This window comes from Protopterus annectens, chromosome 1.part2 (genome assembly GCF_019279795.1).
Source record: "Protopterus annectens isolate FY-2018-M chromosome 1.part2, PAN1.0, whole genome shotgun sequence".
Taxonomy (NCBI): domain Eukaryota; kingdom Metazoa; phylum Chordata; order Ceratodontiformes; family Protopteridae; genus Protopterus; species Protopterus annectens.
In genome coordinates this window covers 1,066,865,610-1,066,890,183 of record NC_056727.1, presented here as the reverse complement: position 1 = coordinate 1,066,890,183, position 24,574 = coordinate 1,066,865,610, and the positions used below count along the sequence as shown (strand labels likewise).

The window sequence follows — 24,574 nt, the reverse complement described above, 5'->3', positions numbered from 1 at the left end:
ATCTGCTATAAGTATGACTAACTGCTACTGTTACTGTTACTGTGCTTGTGTTCAGTGGGCAGCCTTTGAAAGAATTAGTACTGGCATTAAAAAGCATAGAAGCATACAGATGGACACTTGGCTGGATTGTTACATATAACTTCAAGGGTCCACAGACTGTACCAAATATTTTAAATAGTAAACCTTTTTGTTCTTCATTGTATTTCTTGTATGAGCTCTTCAGTAAATGTCACTTATTTAAAGGTGGTGTTGCTTTAGTGCTTGGCTGATTTGATGAATGGAAAATTGCTTTGGATGCAGAGCATGGTCCTGATCTGGTGGGCAGTTAGGTAATAGGTTTGCAAGGGACAGAATTACAGTTGGTTTTGTTTACCTTGGCATATTGAACATGCTGATTTGCTTGCATATGAATATTAATATCCGTTGTAAGCAGTTGTTGTATTATTAGTTATTAATACAGGAATAAGCCACAGGCTGACATCTACCCAAACATCCTGACTCCCTGTTATGCATGTGTGGTGGTTTATTTCTGCAGTTGCTTGTGTCATCTTCAAGCATCCTGACTCCCTGAGCTGTATGTGTGTGTGGTGGTTTATTTCTGCAGTCACTTGTGTCCTCTTATGGATCCAGAGTTCATGTTGAGTCTGCAACAAAGAGTATGTGACTTTTCTTGATGATTTCATGTTGGTTGCTTTTGTCAGTAGTATTTTGACATTAAGGTTTGGAAAACGATTATAGTTCCTGGTACATGCTTCATGCAGGCCTGCAGATCTGTTGCAAATATGGACATGATATCCAAAGTCCCTTTTTTGTTTGGAAGAGTCCCACCTATCAGTGGGTTCCTATAGTGCTTTTTACTGAAAAAAAAAACTCGTAGAAGTAGAGAAGGTACACACTTGGAGAATGACTGATGTGGAAGAAATTGAATGTCATGCAACAAACATCCAAGCACTTTGGAGGAAATTTTTCTGTTAATAAATAAGACCAACATAAGGAGGTTGAGGGAGAGAGAGAGAGGGCCCTCAAGAAAATGAGATTGAGGGAAAGAGGATCCTCAAACTTGACAGGGAGAAGAGATTTGGATTGGCAGAATCGCAAAGGCTTGAAAACTTCTCAACCATTTTTTTTCCCTTTCCCTGGTACAGGTGTCTGATACAAAGAGTATTTGCTTCAGAGATGCTGGTTAAATCCCTTGTTGTTGACTTGATGGGTGCTGGTGCAGATGTTGTTTCTTAAATGTTAATGGTTATGCTTGTTGTTTGTTGTGCCAGTGCCTATAGTTTTGTTTGATTTTACATTAATTTTAGACTTGGCATCATTTTTCAATATGTCATATTGCATATGTTCCCTCATTAGGCCAATCATCGAGTGCAATGCCCCATTTGGCATGTACCTCAGTAGACACCTGCAACAACTGGAGAGGCTGCAAAAGTACCTCACAAAGAGGATTCTAGGCCTTAAACACTTGCCGTATATGGACAGACTCAAAAAACTCCCAACTATTCTGTCTCATATCGCCTACTTAGAGGTGATCTCTGCTTGACTTACAAAGCCATGTCTAACCCATCTCTGTTAGAAATGCTACATCTAAAGAAATCCCAATCCCTCAGCACCACATGCTCCAGAGACCTCAACCTCATTACCACAATCAACAGAACAAGCTGGAGGGACAGGTTCATAACCCAGAGACTGCCCATGCTATGAAATAGACTTCCCATACATGTCAAGCAGAGCACCTCACTGACACTCTTCAACAGAAATCTTGATGAGTGGATGGGAAGTAGAAAATTTACCGCGGGGATCACTCCAGTGATTCTACTCGACAGAGGCACTGGGAACCAAGGTCAGGTGGCACAATGCCAGGATAATCCTATGAGCTAGGCTTGTAAAGGCTCCAGGGCCATTAGCCTAGTACACACCTATGAACTTATAAGAAGTAAACTGACGATGCCCATAAATGGCAACATACAGGACATAGCTATCAGCTGTTTTTTAGACAGCTATGTACTGCCTTACCAAGAAGCAGCAAGCATGCAGGTACCACATAGTATCAACTACAGTCTGTGTAGCATGTGGAACATGGGTGTATACTAATAAAATTCCCAATAGCTATTCTTTATTCATGGTAAGAGAGTGGTAAGACAGTCTTGCTATGTGATCCATGAGTTAAAAAAAAACATTTCTGGACAAGTTAATGGTACAATGTGAATATATTTTGCACATGGATGGGCAGACAAATGCTGTGGTAATGTATTCAGAGATAATGCCAGTCAGTCTATGTAGGGAATGTGTGTGGATAACAGTATCTAAGAGCAGCATAGATGAGTGCTGATCTGTGTAGAGCTGCATAAGCCTGACATGCACTCAATCCACACATGGACAGCATGTACTGTTTGCCTCCCCCTCAGTGCCTTGCTGTATTGGACACACACACTGGTTCATAGTTAAGTATTAGGCTGGCTGTCCTTGTGGGCCATTCTAAGCCTAGTGAGTTTCCCTTTTTGTGCTCCAAATAACCTATCCCATTTGGTTATAGGCTGGCCTTACCCATCCCATGGTTGATAATTATATACTAACCCGTAACAAGGATAACCGGGATCATAACATTGATAATTTGAGGGACATATGTCAGTGCTAGCTGTGGTGGACACATCTCTTAGGGCTGTCAGTGGTATATGTGTGGAATGGAGTACACTGACGGATCATACACTACAGTTTTACAACAAGTCAGTTCACTTTCCCATAAGTTGTAAATGTGTGGCTCTCTGACCTCTTGATGGGACTATTTTATTTGGAGGAAAATTAAAATAAGGCAGCCTTTTAGAGCCTTCTAGACAGGCTGATGCTGTCGTACCATCCATCATCTCAACTGTACCCCTTTAGCAATGCAATCAGTTTATCTTTTTTTTCCTGGGTATTCAATATTCAGTAGCTGGAGTTTCCATTCTTGTGATAATGTTGCTGTTTTGTTTTATGTACTGATTTATCAATTCAAGTCATGTGTTGCAAGCATGTAGAATAGGATTTATCAGTTCAAGTAATGTACTATAACCGTCTGTACTGACTTTGTGCGATATAGTTTAATTCTGTATTTGTTCATTGAATCCCTTTTCTCAAACAAGGGATGCTGTACTGAATTGTTACATATTTTGTGCGACTGTACTGATTCTTTGTAGTGTACTCTGTTACAGCATCTTTGTATTTGCCTATTAGTCAGCCCTGCTTGCCACTGAAGGGGCCATTGGACCAGTCTAACTACCTGGTTATCAAACCTTAGGTAAAAATAAATAAATAAATGAATAAAACTAAAGCATTGTTAGGATACTATTTGAAGTAGGCTTTTGGTAAGGCCCCTAGGTTAGATCACATTTGCACAGATCATTGTCTGTGTATTTTTCCTGTGTTTACTATTTGTACTTTCCATTGTAATCCTGCTGTATATTCCATTATACACTTTTCCTTTCTTTGATTTTATACCTCCACCTGTAGGGCTGCTAGTGTTTTGGTCTTGGTATTCTGTACATCTCTGTGTTGGGCTTGTCCATTGTAATCTTCAGCTATTCACTTTGGTATTGCTACCTCCCATTTATATGTAGCCCACCGACACAAACTTCATGACTGGTGTTCACTATTTTGAGTCCACGTTTGTCTTGACAGTTGAACCGTTGTACTATTGAATAAATGTCCACATTCATGTTATACTGAAATAGCTAGCCTGAGTATTGTATCCGTGTTAGAAATATAACCTAACACCTATTTAATAATTTGCATTCCTCAGTGTGAAGACCCCCATTCTGACTTCATTAAGACTTTAGTTCCTTGCCGTAAAGCAGTTATCAACAATTGTGGGAAAATATAGGAGAACTGTCCACATTGTATTTAGATCATTTGCAAAGCCTAGATTCAACAAGATTACCTTACCTGCCATGTTGTTACATGGATACAAGGTGGATTATATCCTACAGTTTAGGGCAAAGATAAATCCTTCATTACTTTTTGGGCCAAGACATCATCTAGGAGGACTTGGAAGGAAATCAAGTTGCAATAGATTTACAATTTTACTTATCTGAATTTATTTTTATTGCAAACTGGATGTTGAGCTGGTCGAAAGAACCTTGCACAGATGCTGGCATAGTTAAAAAAAGTAAGTCAACATACAGTTCTAGGAAAACATGCATTGTGACAGACTTGATAACAAAATAGAAATGATGCCTGTGGAATGCTTTATGGGAGTATATTTATATGCTTAAGATTATAAGGACACATTTAAAAACTGGCAAAAAGCATTTATTTTTACTGGGAATATTAGCCATAAGGCAACAAGGCTGACTAAGTTGTTGGAAAAATGGGGATCAGGAAGGAAGAGGCTTTTAAAGATAAAAATAAGTCACCTGGATAGAAATGTTACTATAAATGCGCGCACACACACACACACACACACACACACACACACACACACACACACACTAGCAGTTGTATGAAGAAACATTTGTTAACAACGTGAAGGACTTTAAAAAGACCTTTGTAATTATACTTGTAAAAGTAGAACACGGAGTTTGTCCATTACTTCATTGAGGACATCAGATCTTTAGGGAAGCCATTGAGATACAACATTATTTACAGATTTCCTTGTACAGTTCAAAAGTAGTAACACATTCCCACTGGTTTAAAATGACAAGCATAGGTATTTAAGACTTTCTGGTAATGATGTCAACACATAAAAGTCTGATTATACAAATGCTTCAGGAAAGGACAGAATGTGAAAGACTTAAACTCTTAAGGAAGTTTTAGAAACATTTCTAAAGCTTATCTACTTGTTACAGTGCTGTAAGAAATTCTACGTGATTTTGAAATTTCCTGTTATAAAACCAGTTTATAGAAGGAAGAAAATTTCATGTGATAGTATCAGTAGCTTCAGTGAAGGTCTTAGTCCTTGATGTTGAAAATTCTACTAGAAGAGGTAGTGATTGCATTTATCAACATGTTTATGTGAAAAATAAATCAGTGATAGCTTTAAACCAGCTTGTTATATCATTATTACAGCTGTTGAGTAGAGCATTCAAACAGACATGAGCTATATTGATTTCACCACTGCTTTTGATAAAATCATCTGTAATTTAATACTAAACAGATTAGGATTGCGTTCTCTAAACCACTTGCAAGACAGAAAGGTAAGACTAAGTAACAGACAGTAGCAAAGTAAATACAAGGCATGCTATGGAAAAGTAATGAGTTTGTGGTCTATGTGGTTTTACTGGTGTGCATTGGGCCCTTATCTCTTTTGTTTATGTATTTTTCCCCCAAACATCTTTATTAAATTTACACATATGACAAAGGCAATCTTATATTTATATAAATGAAAAACATACAAAATGATATAACTTTAGTTGCAAACTGTTTACATCACAGACACCATTGGAAGGACTGTAGTTGTAAACATTGTACACCACTTAGAAACCATCCAGTCATTGTCAGCTGAGCATTATATGTCTCATTCAAATCCTGCCTCTTAAACCTTGTTCCTACTCTGCATATATTGTTCCCACAATTCCCAGTTTTTTCCTATGTAGTTTGCTCCTCCTTCCCTTTTCTAAAGATTCCAATTCCAGTTGTTTTATCTCCGTTACTATATTCACTATTTCTAGTAAAATTGGTGTAGACTTTGATTTCCATTTTCTAGTAATTGCTTTTTTGGCAGCCACCATAATTAGACTCAGCAAGGCTTTACTATGCCTAGGCAATTCTAAAAAAAAAATAAAGTCATCTCTTGTGTCAGTCCAATCTGCTCACCCAGCATCTCTGACAGAGCGGTCTGCAGGGAATCCCAAAAGTCTGCCAGCTCATTACATTCCCAAAAAATATGTTCCCAGCTACCTCTTTCTTGCTTGTCACATCTCCAACATTTGCTATCCACCTGAGGAAAAATTCTTTGGCGTCTACTTAGGGTATACAAATACCTGTGTAAACACTTCCAGCAAAGATACTACATCTTCTAGACTTTGTTGCATATTTGGGAGATATACATATATCCCCCATTGTATCTTTGTGGATTGCTTATCCAATTTCTCTTCCCAGTCCTTTCTAAGTTCCTCTGATTGATTCTTATAATTATCATGCAATATTTTATATGCTTTACTAATTATTCCTTTTTTAATGGCAGCTTCTGTTCTAGATTCTATTAAAAACTCAACCAGTGCTGGTCTTTCATTTAGGAGCCCCCTATTTCTTTCTCTTTGCCTATACTCTGATACCAATCCTTGATAGGGAAGGCAATCTCTAATTTGCAGTCCAAGTATATTCTTGGCCTCTTCACCTTTCCCTTTCAAGTTATTTGCTCCCAATACCTTGGTTCCTCCCTGACGACAGTCAACCCTATTGGCAAAATCTGTTGTTCTCCTTTTTCATGCTGGTTTGTTTTTTAGAATACTCCATGCTATTTTATGAGTATAATACTCTGTATGACTTTGGTTGTTCTCCTTAAGAGTCTGCATCCAAAATCCCAATCGCACCTTATTTCTTGAGCTTCCTCCCTGCGTCAGCATCATTACTTTCCACTTTGAATTATAGTTTCCTGCTTGTGCTATGTATAAGAGCCTTAACTGTGTTGCTGTAAAATACCCCCTCAGATTAGATAATCCTAGTCCACCTTGTTCTGTTGGTAGAATCAGCTTATCCCACTTGACCATTGCTGTCTTCCCTTCCCAGATAAAACCCTTCAACTCTTTTTTAATTGCTATCTACAACTTCTCTCTCCTCCGATTGATAAATGTATACCTGACTTGTGCATAAGACTAAAGGGACTAAGAACATTTTAATGTGGTATCCATAAAACAAAACTTCCAGTTTCTCAATTTTTGTATTATGTTCTGTTTAGGCTCTTCCCACATATCCTTAGCTGCCACAACAGAGTCATTTCTAATCCATACTCCATTTTATCATAATCATAAATTTCATCAATATCATAAATATGGATATAGTTGGACCAATTAATGTGTGAGTACATAATTTACTGCTATTGCCTTTGTTTTAGCTTCTTTAGTTTTGTATCCCAAGAAGATTGAAACTGTATTTTGTTATACATTCACTCAGATTTTACAGTACTATTAGATATCTTCTACTGTCTTTTTGCTGATGACTTGCAACTTTGAAGTATGTTACAAGCTTGTAGGACCACAGAAAACTTTCGACTTGGCTGGTAGAGCAGACTGTATGGGCTGAGTGTAGGAAAAAATGCAGCTCATCTTTGGTCTATCACTCCTGTATTAGTGCTGCAAAACTAGAGGTCAAGATAATAGAAACGTTGAATTTATTCAAAGCCCTGGGAGTGTGGATTGATATTGTACTCTGCTTCAGTCATTTCACTGACAGCATAATAAGGAAATTTAAGATTATCAACTGTGTTAAAAAATTCATCCGGTCTAGAAAACCTGAATCAATTAAGACTGTACCAATTCAATTAGACCTAAAGTAGTATATTGTAATAGCTTGTTGTTTCCTTTCAGTAAATCTCACAATATTGTAATAGCTTGTTGTTTCCTTTCAGTTAATCTCACAGTAAAATGGGAGGCATGCAGACATTTATAGGGTTACCACATGTCCCTCTTTGGGCAGTAGTGTCCTGTGGAAAAAATAAAACAAATGACAAATGTCCTGAGATTGTAGGACAAAAGATATTTCATATATTGTATTGCTCTCTCCTTTGCATTGGTTGTGGGTATGTTTTGTCTTGCAAAATCTCACATTTTTACAAAAATATCCCACTTTGGACATTTGCAAAAGGTGGCAACCCTAGACATTTACAAAAATGATTTGTAGTTTGGATATGCTTTTATATGGTGGTAGGTTTTCTACACTGTTTCTTTTTCAATGAGCTATAGACAGAGGAAAGCAAATATGATTGTGATGTAAAAAGTCATACAGGAATCATTTATATGGGAATGTCTGCGGTTTAAAAGTCAATCATCTTTCTGAAAAAGTCATTGGTACATTTTACTTGCAACCGCAATAAGTAGTAGTGAAAGCTTAACATGTTTTATAAAAGCCATTGATGAGTTTTGTGGTTCAGCTTAATGTAAGATTTATTAGACAGGCAAGTAGGCTTTGGGCCCATGCCTGAAAATTGCACTTTATTGTATAACAGAAAGATCAGTTTGAATAGCAGATCTCCTTTGCTATCGTGTGAGGACTGTGGTCAACAGAGTCCCAAAAAACACTGGGTATGTCCGGAGCTGCAACAAAAAGCGCTACTAAATCAGGGATGATGTTGCATGCAGCAGTAGTAAGTCAAAAGAACCAACCAGGTGTCCAACAGGGGTATTAATAAATAAATTCAGTCGGACGTTAAGCACTTTCGTTCATGTAAAAATAATCAAACGTCATCAGAACAATAAACTTCCTCAGTCTGAACAACAAATAATGTATACATTTGTTCCGTCATTATGTTTGACTTTGTCCAGATTTCTTGTGCTAGTTGAGAGGTATGTCTGGGACAAGAGGCAGTAGCATTTCAAAACATCATTTGCAAAATAGATTACCTTCTGAGTTGCATTCAAACAAACATTTGCATTTAGGTTACGTGAGTTTTAATTTACACACATCATTGCATTTTACAAAGATGCAAATACTATTTGCATAGTTGCACTGGTTGCAGGGCTGTCTTAGTGTATCATTATGGCTGCATTTTGCCGAGTATAATGTGAAAACTTAGGCACCAATTCCCTAGATCTAGCATGGCACCTTATTGCGATTTAACTTTTGCTAGTGAGGTGTGCTTTTCAAAAACAGTTAGTTTAGTAGCTTTTCGCTACTTGGATTCAGTCTCAGGAAAGCTGGATATTACAAGTGATGTTTGCTGGAAGTGGGGCTCTGAAGGATTCTGGGCATTAAGTTTAATTGTCCTAATGTAAAACTGTCATGGGCACATAGCAGATCTGGAGATAGTAGCATTACGTATTTCTTACAAGCTTCTTTTAGTCTGAATTCACTGGACAAGCCCTATTTAAGTAATTTTTCCTTTCACTTAACAGACGCTGTTACCGTAATGAACAGACTGTAACTGCAACCTGCTTCTGGAGCTAGCAGCAGCAGTTTATTTTCCTTTGGTTAAAGTATTACTCATCCTGGCCTTCTGGGCATTGGACACAGCAGGATGGATTCTGCATGGACAACACTGCACCCTTGTTCCAGTGCTACATGAGTCATAGAAAAGCAGACCCATACATATAATAAAGCAAACAGTAAAGAGAAAAAAAGATCACTGTGTGAGGGAGCTTTAATTCCAAAATAAATGTCGTCCATGGTGTACAGATATATATTTAGGACAGAGGAGTTTTCCAAATTTTGTTTATTTTTTTTTCTTTTTGCTGGAGACGAACACCAAGACTGTTTTTTAACTATGCTTAGTATAAATAGTTCCATTCATAAGATTTGTTTAATAGAGGTGCTTTATAAAGTGTCCAGAAAATAGTTCCACAAAATAACTACTCCTCTGTAAGAAATATTTTCAAGTTGTGTGGATAAATTATTTGAGGCATTGAAAACATTGTGTGAGTATATGTAGATTTCACCTTATTTAGCTCACTCTCTGCATTCTCTGATTGCAAGCCTTAGTTGGTGAATGTCATTTCTTTTCTTTTCCGTTTGTAATATTCTCCTGTGACTATCCCAGGCGTATACAGACCTTCACAATGTTTGAGCATCCTATTCCTTTCTTAAAATGCTGTCATAAGTGCTAAAGCAAATCTAGGAGGTGTTCCTTTTGTGTCCTATTTCTCTCCTTTTGATTTTCTTTCACAGTGTACATGTTAACACTCAGCACTGTTGTTTTCACATAGTTACTCATATCCATCTTTTGTTGTTTTAGTAGTGATGAAAGCTGGACCCAGTACTGCAGTTGAATAGCAGTGACCTCACAAGCTTGAATGCATTTGTAAGTGCACTGTTTATGAATGTATAGTTCACAGTTTCTTTTACAGGTCTGTGTTATTTTGGCAGTTGTTAAGAACATTGAATCCATAGTAAATGTATAAATTCACAGTCTGGGGTTTCATTGAGAACTTGGAAGTTAGGTCATTCAACCCCTGTACCTTACATGCCTTTAACCTAAGCTGCCAGATAAGCTGCTTGTATTTCAAATGGGGTTCCAGAACACCCATCTTTAAGCTGGATCTATTCTGTCTACGACTAAGAATATTAACTTTTTCAAAGGTTTACACATCACAGAATGCTGATAATAGGGCATTACTAGATTTCTGCTTGTTAATATCATACAAGAGTTTGTAAATTCTATCACATAGCCTTCTAATGGTTTTCTGACACAGAATGCAGGCAAGAAATGCAGGTGGCCAAGTATACCACCATTGTGGTGTCACAATTCACATGCTGTGGGCAATAGATGGTCCAACCATATCTGTCAATAATGTACTTATGGTATTTGCATTTGCCACACTTCAGCATTCTGCTTCTATTGCAAAATGAGTTAGCAGGGCCTCCACCTAAGTAAATTCTTTATACTCCTGCCCTTACTGTAAACCACTAATGGTGACTCACCTAGTTTGTCCTTAAAATCTCAAGAAAAAAACAAGATTCCAAATTATTTAAAAAATGCAGCCAATTTTAACTGAATCTTTGTTATAAGGCATAACCATGGCATTGTTGCTGTCTAAAGCTCTTGGTGTCATATTTTGAAATCAAAAATATCTCTAGGTGGTCTACCTAAAATAGGGTAGACTTTTGTGCTTCTACCCTGCAAAATTTCATCCTTCATCCTATCTGACAAATAAGTAGGATAGCAACTCACAATAAACATTAACATCAAAAGGTCTAACTCTTTAGCAAATGATGCATCATCGGTAACCAGCCTTGTCAACCACACATTTGCCCCTTAACAATACTTCTTTTTTGGTACGGTGGGTGGCAACTGTTGAAATGCAAGTATGAATTGGAAAAGTATTACATGGTTAAAACTCAATTGACTAGCTAATGAAGGCTACTCCAGATGCCCCTTTCTGAAGAGAAGTCCTCCTGTGATTAGGCCTGCTAAGACATTATTAATGACATGCAAAATATTCAGCAGATATTGACCGCGTGAGAGTCTGTGTTATGCATCTCCAAGTTCCTCTGTTTCCTCCGGACCAGATGACTGTTCTAGGAAGAAGATGTTGTCTTGTAGTAGCAGTAGGATCTACAGACAACAGGCATATTTGCCTTATCTGGTTGTCATTGTGAAACTGCCCTTTTCAGTGACTCTGCTGTCTCAGCAGCTGCTATCATGGCTACAGTTTAGGTTTGCTGGGTTTTTTTGTTATGTGTGTGTGTGTGTAAGCGTGCACTTGTGTGTGAATGTGTTTCTGTATGTCGAAGGCTTTTGAGTCCTCACTGTGGGTCACAGTAGTTTTTCAAATGGCCACTGACAGACATATCCTAGATTCTTGGGAGTTTCCCAAAAAAGGTCCATTTGTGGGCTAATCTGCTTCTATACACCCCATGCAACAGGTCAGACTCTGTTAGTGAAAGGAGATAACAGCCAGTTACCCCCTAGTGACTGAGAGGTGCGTATGGGTATAAAGTTTCCAGTGTGTTTATTTTTTTGTAACAAACCTCTGTTTGCAGGGTTTTAAAATGGTGAACAATACCTAGTAGTCTTGATTGTTTCTTATAATCCAAGAAAAGTCAGGTAGAAAGCAGGCAGGCAAAACACAAAACTAAGCTGGGGGTTGGGATCATTACAAGTAGACCATCATTTCATGTGCCAACGAAGTTTCATCTCTAAGAATATGATATTAAAGAGCAAAGCGACACAAGAAAGTCAACCCAGAGCCGTGTTAATCTTTCTCGAGCCAGAGGCGCGGGCCTACTTGTAACGGCTTCTAGTTTAGGAAAGGGGGAGATGGAAAATCTCCTCCCATCCCATCCACAGTTATGCTTTCTTACCTCAAGTCTCTGCGCCATTCAGAAGCTTTATCTGATGAAGTCTCTTTGATTGTCTAAAATTGAGACCAAAGCGCTTATCTTGTTGTTTTAACAATAAAGGATTTGGTTGCCCTAAGGAGAAGTGTTCGTGGTCATGTTTTGCATGCCTTCTACCTGGCTTTTCTTGGATTATTGATAGTTTCTTACCTGCTTTTGCAGAAAAAAACATCCCTGGTCAAGCTGATGGATGATTGCCAACTGGCTTCAAAAACTTAACTGTGTTTCTCACTGGTGCAAGGAAAGAGTTGTACCAGCCCCAAAAAGTGAGATCTGCATCTGCCAGCTGAACATTGGACTCAGTTTTAATTTTGCAGCCATCAGGCAAAGTATCTCCTTCTCACATCAGAGAGACTGGCTGTGTCCTAGTATGTAAATCAGATGGACAGCTTGAATTTGAACCCCCCCCCCATTTGTCCTCTCACAGAAAGGGGATGTATACCTTTTGGGAGACTGTTGGTTGAATCCCACACCCTTACAGCCCCTTATGTTTCAGGAGATGTGAAAGTACTGGTGAGTTCCTGAGACCTGGATTCAGCAATAGTTAAGAATCCTGTCTGGCCAAAGAGTTCCAGGAGTGGGGCTCCACATAGACCAAACATTTTTTTTCTACTCTGGAAAAAGCCGTTATGTTCTGTTATGCTCTGTTGATCAGGACAGGAGGAGATGGTGATGGGTGTAATCTCTCTCCAATGGCAGGAATGGTTCCCCCCTAGATTGCACACCTGAACATAGAATTCAGGGCAGAAGAATAAGACTCTTCCTTGGCATCCAGTGTTTTCTGGGAAAGGTATCATTTTAGGCTTTCAAGGCCCTGGCAGTACAAGAAGCAAGCATACGCCAAGGATGTTCCTCATTCTTGTGATGACAGCTGCCCTCCACTCCTAACTTAAATTATTTGCTTCCAGTGGACCAGCCAGAATCTCTGAGGTGGCAAAGACCCCAGGAGGCCATCTGTTGCCATACATTTTGTGTTAAATAAAAGAGATGTTCCATTCGACAGAAGAGCATTCTGTTTTTGCTTTGCTTTATGTTTTGATTTTATTTTGCTATTTATGCATTTTATCTTCTCTCTCTCGTGTTTTTATTAATTTCTGTATTACAGTGTTTGGCTCGAGCACTTGAGTAAATTTAAAGTTTGAAGTTGAAAGTTAGTTTACAATATGTTTTTTGTAATAGGAATGCTTCCCGTAATAATGTTTTTTTTTAAATAATGAAGTGATTACTTCTTATCATGTAAGATTTGTGATTTGATGCTTTGCATGTGATAGTTCTGGATAATGGAACAGTACAGTGCACCTAAAATATAGTTATTCTAATATTGTATTAGAGGATAATTTAGAAAAGGGAAAAGAAAAGCTGGTGGTCATTATGTATAAATCAAAAGACCAAGGGCATAATCAAAGATTCTCATGAATCTTTCTTGGTTCCATTCACTTTAACATGATTTGTTATGACAGTAGTGAAACATCTTTGTGGAAAGTGATGACATATGAAGGAGAACACAGGAGTGGTATGGGTAGGTTACTGACGTATCTAAGGAATAGGTGTGTATGCAACTAATGAAAAAGGGTAAGACAGATAATGATTCTGTTTTGCAGGTACCTAATGAGGCCTTGCTGGATTTTTTGCACTTCTGAGGTTCTTGCCAGATGTAATTTATAGGTTTATGATCTGCCAAAAGGGCAAAATGACTTTTAGAGCATGTTCTTCTAGGGGAATTGTGGGATTTCATTCACTTATTTTTATTTATCCATTTGTTAATTGGCTAAGTGGGCTAATAACCTGCTTATTCTTTTGAGAATAACCTGAGCTGGAGGCAGTAACCATAAGTTGTTTGCATGGTTGCAGGAAGCATCAATACTTAAAAGAAGACAAACTAATGAGTAGATGGGAGTGTTACAGAGACAGTGTAAACTAAATTGAGTGATAGTAAAAATAGTGTAACAAAAAGGCATAGTAGGGACAAAATGAAAGCATGGAGTTGGAGTAAGTGGACAGTGGGTGTATAGGAGGGATGGTGGACATTGATGTGATTACCTTATGATTCATTGGGTCTTGTTTTTGTTGAGACCTGATGAGTGTGTACTGTTACAGTGAATGGGTAGATTATTGACTTGTGTTCTGCTGAACATGCTTTGTTTACATGGATATACTGACTCTGAGGTTGAGCATCTTCTATTAAAGAGAAAAGGTAAGTTGTTAGAAGGAATATTTCTTTTTTACCCTGAAGTTGTGCAGCATTGGTACCCCCTCCAAAACATTTTGCCAGTTTGCAGCTGTCTTGAATGTTATGGAATTGCAGGTTTGTTTGCTAGTTGTCATCAGTTTGGGTAGCTGATGCTTCATTCCACGTCATTGTTTCCTGCAAACATGTGACCTAATGAATTATTTTCATCTTGGCAGAAGTAATGTTAAATTTGTGCTGTTATAAGTTTTTCAGTAATGCTGTTGATCCAAAGAAGGTGCATAGTGAAACTTAGAAGGGTCATGCTAGAGTTGGGCAGTTGTTGTGTCTTTTGGCTTTTCCCGGTTAGGGGTCGCCACAGCGGAACTCCGGTCCGCTAATGATTGGCAGTAGATTTTTACGTGCCGAGTTGCCAGCTCTGACGCACAACCTTTAACGAAGGTACGCCCATTCACGCATGTCTCCACACAGAAGACGCTTTAGCTGAGAATCGAACAGGACAACGTCTTACTGTGAGGCGACAATGCTACTGCAGCACCACCACCGCAGTATGCTAGAGTTGCTACTGCCCAATGCTAGAGTTGGGCAGTAGCATTTCTTTTTTTGAAAACTTGATGAAAGAAGTAATCAATCAGTGTTGGGGAACAGCCATTGTCTCTTTGTCTCTGCACTGGCTGTTTGCAAGGGCAGCATGAGAAAGATGCTTAAATCATTCAGACTTGAAATGCTGAGTTTAATCAGACTTTCTAAAGTTTGTCAAGGCAAGACACTCTTTTTTGAAAAAGCACATTCACCAGTAATGGGCAGTCTTTGTAATGTGATGCTTATATAGATCTATGAGAGTGAATGAGGTGATTAGCAGTCTTTAGTGAAGAGGCACCCATGTCATATTTTAGTGGTTTGAGCAGTAATGCACTCTGTCAGATATGTAGAGATGGTGTGCTTTTTGAAGCAATGTGTAGTTGGGACTGCTAGGTTTAGCAAATGAAACACATAAGAATATTTTGTTTAGCATCAGAATGTGCTTAGAGAAAGAGGGAATGGCTTCTTGTATTAGTAGATGTGCAATTAGTAGATAAGAAAGTCAAAACCTCTCTTTAAACCTAGAAGTACAGCTCCTGCAAGAAGGTGTTTGTTCACATGTTGACAGTTTCCCTCAGTGACACAGAAGAGAGAAGCAACACCTTTGGAAAATGTACTTATTACAAGTGACCTCTTAGAATCGCTAAGATTTCTTTTACAGTGTGAAAGTTAGCAGAGGAAGAATAAGTAAAGGGGAGACGTAGGAGGATTAGTTCTGATGAGAGAGGTGTAACAGTGAATCTCTTCTATTTAGGATAGTACCAGAGGTGAGTGGTAGTGTACAGGTAAGAAGCAGAAGGGGCAATAAGCTTTAGCATTTGCAGAAACCGTTGAAGCAGAATGTGATTATCAGGCAGTTATTACAGCAAAGGTATTAGCTGCTTAATTTCTCTTATTTTTTTTTAAAAAAAGAAAGTTGTTGGAGAGATGACCTCAGTGGATTATTTATACTGTTAGTGTATGAGGAAGAGGAGAAGTTAAAATGAGCAGAAATAGTTTTTATCAGGTTAGTAAATTCTAAAGGAAGAGACGCTTCTTCCTATAGTATTGGTGGAGAGCTGGAATAACTCTTGGAAGCACACAGTCAGCATTTGATGTTTAATGTTTGAGGCTTAGAGTTTGAAGGTAGGACCTTCTATAGCTCAAGTGTACATTACTTTCACCATTTTAATAGCAATTTCTTTCTGTGTTTTAATATCTTGGTAAGTTTTGAAGGAGGTTTTTAGTTTAGAAGCTTTCCATTTATGGCGTGCTTCATCTCTTAATTTTACGTTACGCTTAATTTATTTCATCACCCATGACCACTGGTGGCCTATTAATCTCATATATGTTACAAGTGTTTTTCTTGGATACATATGAGGATTGAGCAACAAAAAATAGTGTAATTCCATGTCATCTGATGAGAAAATGAAGAACCAGTCTATGTTAGTTCAGCTAGTAATTCAGGAATTAATGTGAGGCAGATTGCGACCTGAAAGATTAAATTTTTAGCTTTCCCAGTGCACAAGAAGAAGATATAGGTGGTTATCATTGAAGCTGTTTAGTAGTATAGAGATGTGGCCACATCTGCCAGATGTGTTGTAAGGCTGATTTCAAAAAGCAAGATATTTGAAAATGTAGAGTAGGTTTTAGTAGGTCAGGTCAATTTGAGTCAGTCTTTTAAGATTAATAGTTTTGTTAATGTTCTAGACAGATTGTTTAGATCACCTAGCTGAATTAAGTGTTTCTGAGAGATCCAAGTTGAATAACTGAACAGAAGATTGTTCCCATGCCTTCAGTGTTGGATGGGTGGATAGGCAGGGATGCAGGTGACACTAAAGCAGATAGTTGTGGCTCTTACAAGGGGGGATATCTGCATCGGGACATTAAGGGAATCAGAATCTGTAAGGGAGGAGGTAAAATTATAGAGGCTTCTAACCTATTTATTTATTAGAATCAGTATACAAACTTCTGGTCTGTCAGATCTGAAATAGTTTCAAAAGGTGAGAAAATGATGACAAATGTAGACAGAAGGTAGGTGAGTTTTAGTCTCAGTTAAGCAGCAGCAAGTTTATCGGTTATTTGAGTACTAAGCTTGGTATCAAGTACAGCTAACCTGTTAGTAACGATGGCTCTGTTGATCAAAGTCAAATTAAACTTTATTGTCGATCAGGTATATACAGCAGTGCAAGCTGAATGCAATTACGTTGCTTTGGTCCCTGTGAAAGACATAACAATGAACACATAGTTTGAATGACAGTAAGACCAATGCACACACAATAATAATTAAAATATTAACAACACAGTAAATTACCACAATTGGACAGGAAGACATTAAACAGCATTTTACTAGTAGGTAATGGAAGACTATGACTTCACATTGTGATTGCTTAGAATATTTCACATATTGATATTATAATCCATATAAATATATAAACTGTTTTAAGGCTGCTATGTGTTGTACAGGGGATTGATTGATAATATTAAAGTAAACAACTGATTTATTGAAATGAACTGTTTGAAACTAAAACCATGTGTAAGAAATGTATATCATCACAAAAGAAGTTAGAAAAGGTGAATCTAAGTTTGCATTCTTAGAATGATTAAAGAACAGTATTGAAATTATTTAAATTAACTTCCACCTTTTTCTAATTTAGTCGAAGATAAAATAGTATACCTGTGTCACATGAAAGTATGGTCCAGAATCTGGGAACAGCATTTGACTTTGAGACGAATGCTGTGATGTCTGGTGGGGTCTGGTGAGTGGTAGCTGTGAGGATAAAAGGGGCAGGGAGGAGAGTGAGCACAGGGTGTGAAGGCTACTACTGTGGAGAGATGGGAAGTTCTGCAAAATAGTTTAGAGGGAAGTCTTGATGTTTGTCAAGCAGTGGTTCGGCAAAACAGGATTGTCAAGATTATGTTGCTTGAGCCTGTGTGTCATTAAAATCTATTGTTGAAGAGAGCAAGGCCCAAGACCCCATGGGGCAAGGAAGTTTCTCATTATCCTTAATGTTGTGTGAACTTGAATGTTGTAATACATGGAAATGGATGTGTGCAGAGAATAGTCCCCTTAGGACAGCACCGTTTTTTACAGTTTTTAATTGCAACTAATGATGTATGACATTGGTGGCTTACTTTTGGTAGCAATCATTTTAACAAAAGTGTTTGCAGTGTTTAGTTGTACACCCATTTTAGAGACCATGAGCTACATGGACAGGTATGTCAGTGTTTGTGCCTTTTCCTTATAGTGTTGAATCCATTGGGCAGTCATTAAATTTTGCACTATTTTCAGATAATCCAAAGATGCAAGTTGCTAAGTTTACTTTCTGCAATGAGAGTTGCACTGTCTTACTCCCCTTTACCTTATCCAGTTGCTAATCTCACTTAATCAGAATGTGTTATTTGCTCTGAGGAGATTCAGTTGTACTGAACTAATTGTTTTTATTTATTAGTTGACAGCTTTTTTTAAGCTAAGTAACTTCCCTATTTATAAGTGAAATAGTTTTCTAGGTGGATCAGAGAGCTTTGGTCTGTTTTAAATGATTTTCTCAGTATGTCGCAGTGTATATGTGGAGGTTGAGGGTCTGAAATACAGGACAATCTATATCTTGTTTGTTGTATGTTCCATTGATCAGTTTAGTTTTACTGCCTAGTCATGGTTATATGTAAATCAGCAGACATTTACTTGGTTGAAGTACATTCCTGACCATTCAAGAGCATTTTGGAAAGTGGATGCTTTTCATTTGCCTTCCATACCTTGTGCTAAGTCTAAACCTCTACCACACTTTGCAGCCAGTAAAAACTGGGTGTTGTTTGTTTGTTTGGGCTACTTCTGTCATCCATCCACGACCCCTTTTCCCCATTTTTTACAAAACTACCTTCTGCACGGTGTTTCATTTTGCAACTCAAGCAAATGCTGTAGCAGTCTGAATGGTAGTCTGTGAAATGTGTAGTGTGCAGTAAAACAGCTCACATTTGTTCTCAAACTCTCGAAACACTGCATAGACAGATAACATTTTTTTTTTTATATTTCCATCATTTTTAGTGACAGATATCATGATTTAAGGGGAAAACTACCACAGTTGCTATATTGGTTTGCTTTTAGAACTGACTGTTCTGCTTTTCTGTCTCTTTACAAGTAATTCAGTAGGTGACTGTTGTGTATCAGCCAAGTTTTTTGACTGTTTGTCTTACCTTACCTGTTAGGATGCTGGCTGTGCCAGGTCTTGGTAATCTTCTGCTTATGTGGCTGTTTGATTTCCAGAGGTCTTACCAAATTTTAAAATTGCTTTCTAGTATCTTTATTATAAACATGATCGATTTTCCAGATATTTTAACTGTCATTTTTTTATTTACACATTCGTAATTCAATGTCTTTGGTACATTCAGCTTTGAGCCCAGTGCACTGCTGCGGACTTGCATTTTTGTACTTCTCATGACAATATGTTATATAAAGCTAGTGGTTAGCTAGGTACAGTGGATTCTGTAGATGCGGGTGAGACAGAACTTTGCTTATTATTAGGCCTCTTCAAAATATACAGGAAGAATGGTGGTTGGGTAAGTGTGACAAAGCTGTTCTCCTATAGAGTGGTTCCATTTCATGTTGGCTTCAATCCTGAAGCTCAGGGATCACATTAAATCACATTCTTAGGAGACAAAGGTGTAGTCCAATTTCCTCACTAAACTCAAGCAAATATATATTTTTTCTGAAAATAGCTTTCAAACATTGCAGCTTACTGAGACCAGACTATCTAAAGTAATGTGTGCCACATATATCTGTACAGAACTGACTTAGATTAAGGGGTACTCCTTTAAACCCAACCTTTGTTGCAGCTTTAGGAGTCAACAGATGAAAATTATGTATACATTCGTTATATGAGAAAGGGGTGCACTTTTAAATGCAAAGCAGGTAGGGTGCAACAGTTTTAGTTTGTAATACTGTTTTGTCTCACATTTTGAGAACAGTTTTGCTTCTAGTGTATAGTGGAGTAAATTAAAATATTTAATAAATATTTTGGAATAAAATGAATTGTGCATCTTTTTCCACTCCCATGTACATCTGCATCATTTTTCCTTAGCATCCTACTTTTCCCTAAGGCTAGAACTGCACCAATGGCTGGTTGAGCAGAGTAAGTGGAGTGGAGCTGCCTTATAGCATCATGTACGCTGGCCCTGCACACCAGGGAGGATTTCTTTGTATCCCCAACTGGGAGCAACTGGAGATGTTATTTGCCTCACTGCATTCAGCAGTAGCTAGCTCCGCCCCTCCTCAGATACCATAGTTTTACTGGCTATCTGTCTTGCAATTATGGCACAACCTCGTCATGGACAAAAAACCCTCCCTCCTAGAGGGGGGGCAGCCTGGATTGTACTCATGGAGATTTAATAATTTGGCTCATAATGATTATGAGATCCAGTGTTTGTATCTTACTTTTTTGAGCCCCGTCATTTCCACCTTCTTTCAGTTTCTGCAAGGTATACCTGCTAAACTGTGGTGATAGACCCCCCTAGTCAGACACCTTGTGGAAGTGGCACCTGAGCTTCCAAGTCTGTACTGATCATTTGACGAAGTCCAGTGCTTAGTAGCAAAACTAGGGTTTTCATTACAAGGGTTGTATCCTTAAGCATGCATGGCAGCAGCCCTAAATTCCATCTTATCAATCACACTTCATGGGTCTGTAACTCTTCCAGTCCTTCCATTTTTTTTTTCCTGAAAAACACGCAGTGACCCTTTATTGAAAAACTGAACACTTTTCAGTTTATGCCCGTTTATAGGCACATAGCTGAAAAGTTATGATCATTTCAGCAACTGTCTTACGTTCAGACTACACTCAGCCTTCCTCCACTATCCAAAAACCTTGCCAGGTATAAAGCTGGATGTATGATGCTATACATAAGTGTTGACAGCTGCAGCTTCATAAAGTCAGAATTGTTTATAACAGAAAGGCAAAGGCATGTTGTAAGTAATGCATCTTATACCCCTAAGATTCCATTGCAGTTGTTGTTTCCACATATCAACATAACAGACTTAGAACAAGCATCCTGGTGTATTTTAATTTTGTTGCTTTTTTCTTACTGAAATGCGATTAAATTGTTTATTGCAGTTTGTTTGCATAATTTTGAATTTTTGAAAATGAATACTAGTACTTAAGGATATTTTTAACTGTAGTGAAAAGCCCATTTCTTATTTACTATGAAAACTCATAAGTGAAACTTAAGCATTTCTTAATTATAATTTTTTGAATCTAGGAAAATCTGAGTAGGAAGAACTCTGGCAATGGCTACAGCATTCACCAGCCCCAAGGGAACAAGCAGTATGGGACGGAAAAGTCTGGTTTTCTGTTCAAGAAGAGTGATGGGTAAGTTAAATTAGAGAAGAGTTTCATTACTCAGGATTCCTGAGTTAGTAAACAAAATCATTAACAAACATGTCCCCATAAGTGTGTCTTTATTTTCTTCCACTTCAGTTCATGCTACTGAGTCTAGAGCCACTTATATTTTATCCTGGCATGAAAGGGGCATCATTAACTCTGCCATATATTTTATTAAGCATTGTGCCTCATGTAAAGAAATTGGTGAGAATAGCAGACTGGAAAGTTGTACCGGTCTCCCCATGATCTCTGTCTCTGTTGGAAGCACCCTTAATGTGTAACAATTTAGTGGCTAACCACCATATCCTTTGTAGCTACAGCTCATTCACATACTTTGTAGACAGTCTCCCCATGACCTCTATCCCTGTTGGCAGCACCCTTAATGTGTAACGTTTCAGTAGATAACTCATGTTTCTTTTGTAGCTACAGCTCATTCCCTTTCATTGACTTATTCTTCAGCTTCATTATTGGTTTCACATTGCAGGACTGGACAGGTTTACTGCAGTGTTTATATTCAGTCTTCAGGCTTTTCACTAAATCTTATTGGATTATGGTGTGGCATTAGTGAAAGTGCTTACCAAATGCTTATTGGCCACAGGTTACACACACAGTTGTTTCTTTTTCACTGGTTGTCAAGGAACTGTCACTTTCAGTGAGTCTATAAGTGTCATAAAGGGATGTACTTGCATTTTGAAGCTGCTGTGGTAATTTACATTATCTGTAGTCAGTTAAAAGTCTGATACTGGTTTTGAGTACAGTAACACTTTTATCTTGCCAAAGGTAAGATTGCCCTGTCCAGATTTCAGGCAGTTCTGTCCGACAATAGGTGTCAAGTATATGAAAACTGGCAAGACATGACAACTGGTGAGTAGAGTGAAAAAATATCGACTTCAGGTTGTGCATGAAAAAATACACTTCATGTACACAGCTATAATACATTTGCAAGAAATGACAACACTATATTTGAATAATAAGCCCAAATTCTTAATTGTTGAAAGCAATACCAAGGGACATGTATTTTGTAGAAATAATTATGTGCAAAAAAGGCAATGGGACAGTTTGTACAGTAACAGAAAAGCAGACTGGTTTTGGTACTAGATATCTTTTTCATTGCAAACTTCGTAATTCATTCTGTCTCCATCTTTGTAATACATTTAATCAGTGTCACATGAAAAAAATAAATAAATCTAATTATATATGCAAACTGAAATTATGCACTTAGATGTTCTGAGTGATATGGCCTGCTGAAACAGAGTATTATTATTAAGGGAATCTTAGCATCTAGTGGTCTTCGACATAATGCCATGTTTGTGTGTCCCCCCTGTCATTAGTAGGTCTCTTGGGTTGTAAGGAAAAAATAGTTGCTTCTGCTGTCCATACCAGTATCAGTATTTGAAGAGGCATAATAGGTAGATGATGCATCTAAGACGTGCAAAAACGTAGGATGATCATCAGAAGCTCTTTCATTTGACTCTGCCATATCTGCTAGAACAAAGTCTATTGTCCATCTTAGCAAAATGGTACAGAACAGAAATCAGCATCAGGAGACTGAATTTACCTTTCTTGCCAGTCCATACAAGTTTGATAAATAAAAAATAATTGGGTAAAAATATGGATTATTAATTTAGGTAATTGGGCAAAAAATATGGATTATTAATTTAGGAGCCTTATACCCTCCAGGACTTAGTGAAATTGTGTAACATTAACGTTGAGTGTTGTAATTGCTTTTGGCCACAGGGTGGCATAATTTACACAGTTTTTATATATATATATATATATATATATATATATATATATATATATTAACTTGGTCTAATGTTTGATGTTTACTGTGAAGAAACTGAAAACTGTCATCTGTATTAGCATGACTGGCAGGAGATTTGTGCATATTCTCAGATTAACTTGTATCATATGCCAGCATGCCTAATTGTGAAAATGTAAATAAGCTTTAAATATTGAGTATTTCCCTGTTTAAACTGAATGTTTGAAGAACCTGTCAGTATTTTGATACATTTATAATTACACGTTTGTGATGGACACTCTAAAGTAATGTGGAGAATCAGCTGAACAGTAGATGATGTCATTAGAATGTTCCTGGTTGCTAGGTGATCATTTGAAGAGTTGATTGACAGGAAAAGATCTTTTTCAAACAGCTGACTTTTATTTTTAAAATAAGACAGTTGAGACTGAAGAAGACAGTTGAGACTGCAATTAAGTGCTGAGCAGTTTTGTGAAGAGCAGCTGTTAGTGAAGAGTTGTAGTCAATGGCTACCCATAAAAGAGAACTCACCAAAAACCGTAAGCCAACCTTGGCCTTGCTGTTATGTGTTAGATTAGATCAGGGGCAGTGTTCTTTAGTTAGATTAGGAAAGCTTAATTATTAAGCTAGAATTTGTCTAGAATAATGGACTCTTATCCTGCAGTTTAATTTTACATTTCTGGTGATTGAGTTCCGGTGTTAATTGAAAGCTATTGATTTACATTCTTGTAATCATTTTACTTATTATTAAATGTTTTTCATTACTTTACATTGTGACTGGAAATCAGTGTTTTTCTTTAGAGATTAGAGAGTGCATCTACCTGTTTGATGCTCCCCAGGTCAATAGGACTGGTCGCTTATGGTCATAGGTATCATTTATTTTGATATTTAATTTTCATAATTGGACACCCCTTTAGAAGGTCATGAAGACACTCTGATGGGTGGCAGTATTGCCTTATTATTTTGGGGAAAAGACACAGCTGGAAATCTGTGTCAGGCTTTCCCAGAAGTGTTTGGATGTGTGAGATTTAAATTTACTTTGAGTGTGTCTGTATGAGAGGTCTTAAAATGGGACACATTTCTCTGAAGTGTGTAATAAGGAGTTACATTTGGGGTGGACAGAGGAATATAGTCCAGTCCCAGGAAAATAGATCATGTTCTGCTTGTGCTTTTAGGGTGAAGTTGTGAAGTATTACTCCTGTTTAAGTGACAGTCTCATATTGGAGTGAGTAGTGAGGTTTGAAACTGCTAAGTTACTGACCCAGGATAGTGAGGGATGTCACATTGATTGTTGGTAGTCCGGTGGGATATAGCCAGACATCACTCTTATTAATAAGAGTAATTTTTGTTAAATATACTGTACACTATATGACTGTCATCAGTTTAGTATGATTTTTCACTTTGTAAATGTAATGCATTTTTATACTAGTTAGTGTTCAATTGACTTCCTATGTGTTTTGATCAGTATGATTAGATGTTTTTTGGTATTTAAATTTCCACCCTTTTGTCTTTAAGTACAGTGAATTGATAGGTTCACATTATACACTGAAGATCCTTTTTTTCAGTTAAACCTAGTTTGCATTTTGTGTTGGTGGCCATTCTAACAAATGGTGTTATTTGCACTATAGTGATTTATGGTTCTGTCTTTTTTATTGTAGGATTTTATACTACAGATGTGCACCTCTTTTGCTTGCTCCATGCGTTGTGTGTATATAAATATATATGTGT

At 37.6% G+C, this 24,574-nt stretch overlaps 1 protein-coding gene across 2 annotated transcripts in view; it reads left to right on the top strand.

Moving 5' to 3' along the window:
• LOC122792230 (arf-GAP with SH3 domain, ANK repeat and PH domain-containing protein 3-like) overlaps positions 1-24,574 on the top strand; it is a 1,314,966-nt gene that overhangs the window by 900,211 nt on the left and 390,181 nt on the right. For both annotated transcript variants that reach the window (XM_044059977.1, XM_044059976.1), the window contains exon 10: positions 20,966-21,075. In XM_044059977.1, the coding sequence (XP_043915912.1) occupies positions 20,966-21,075 (110 nt within the window). The remainder of the gene's footprint in view (positions 1-20,965; positions 21,076-24,574) is intronic.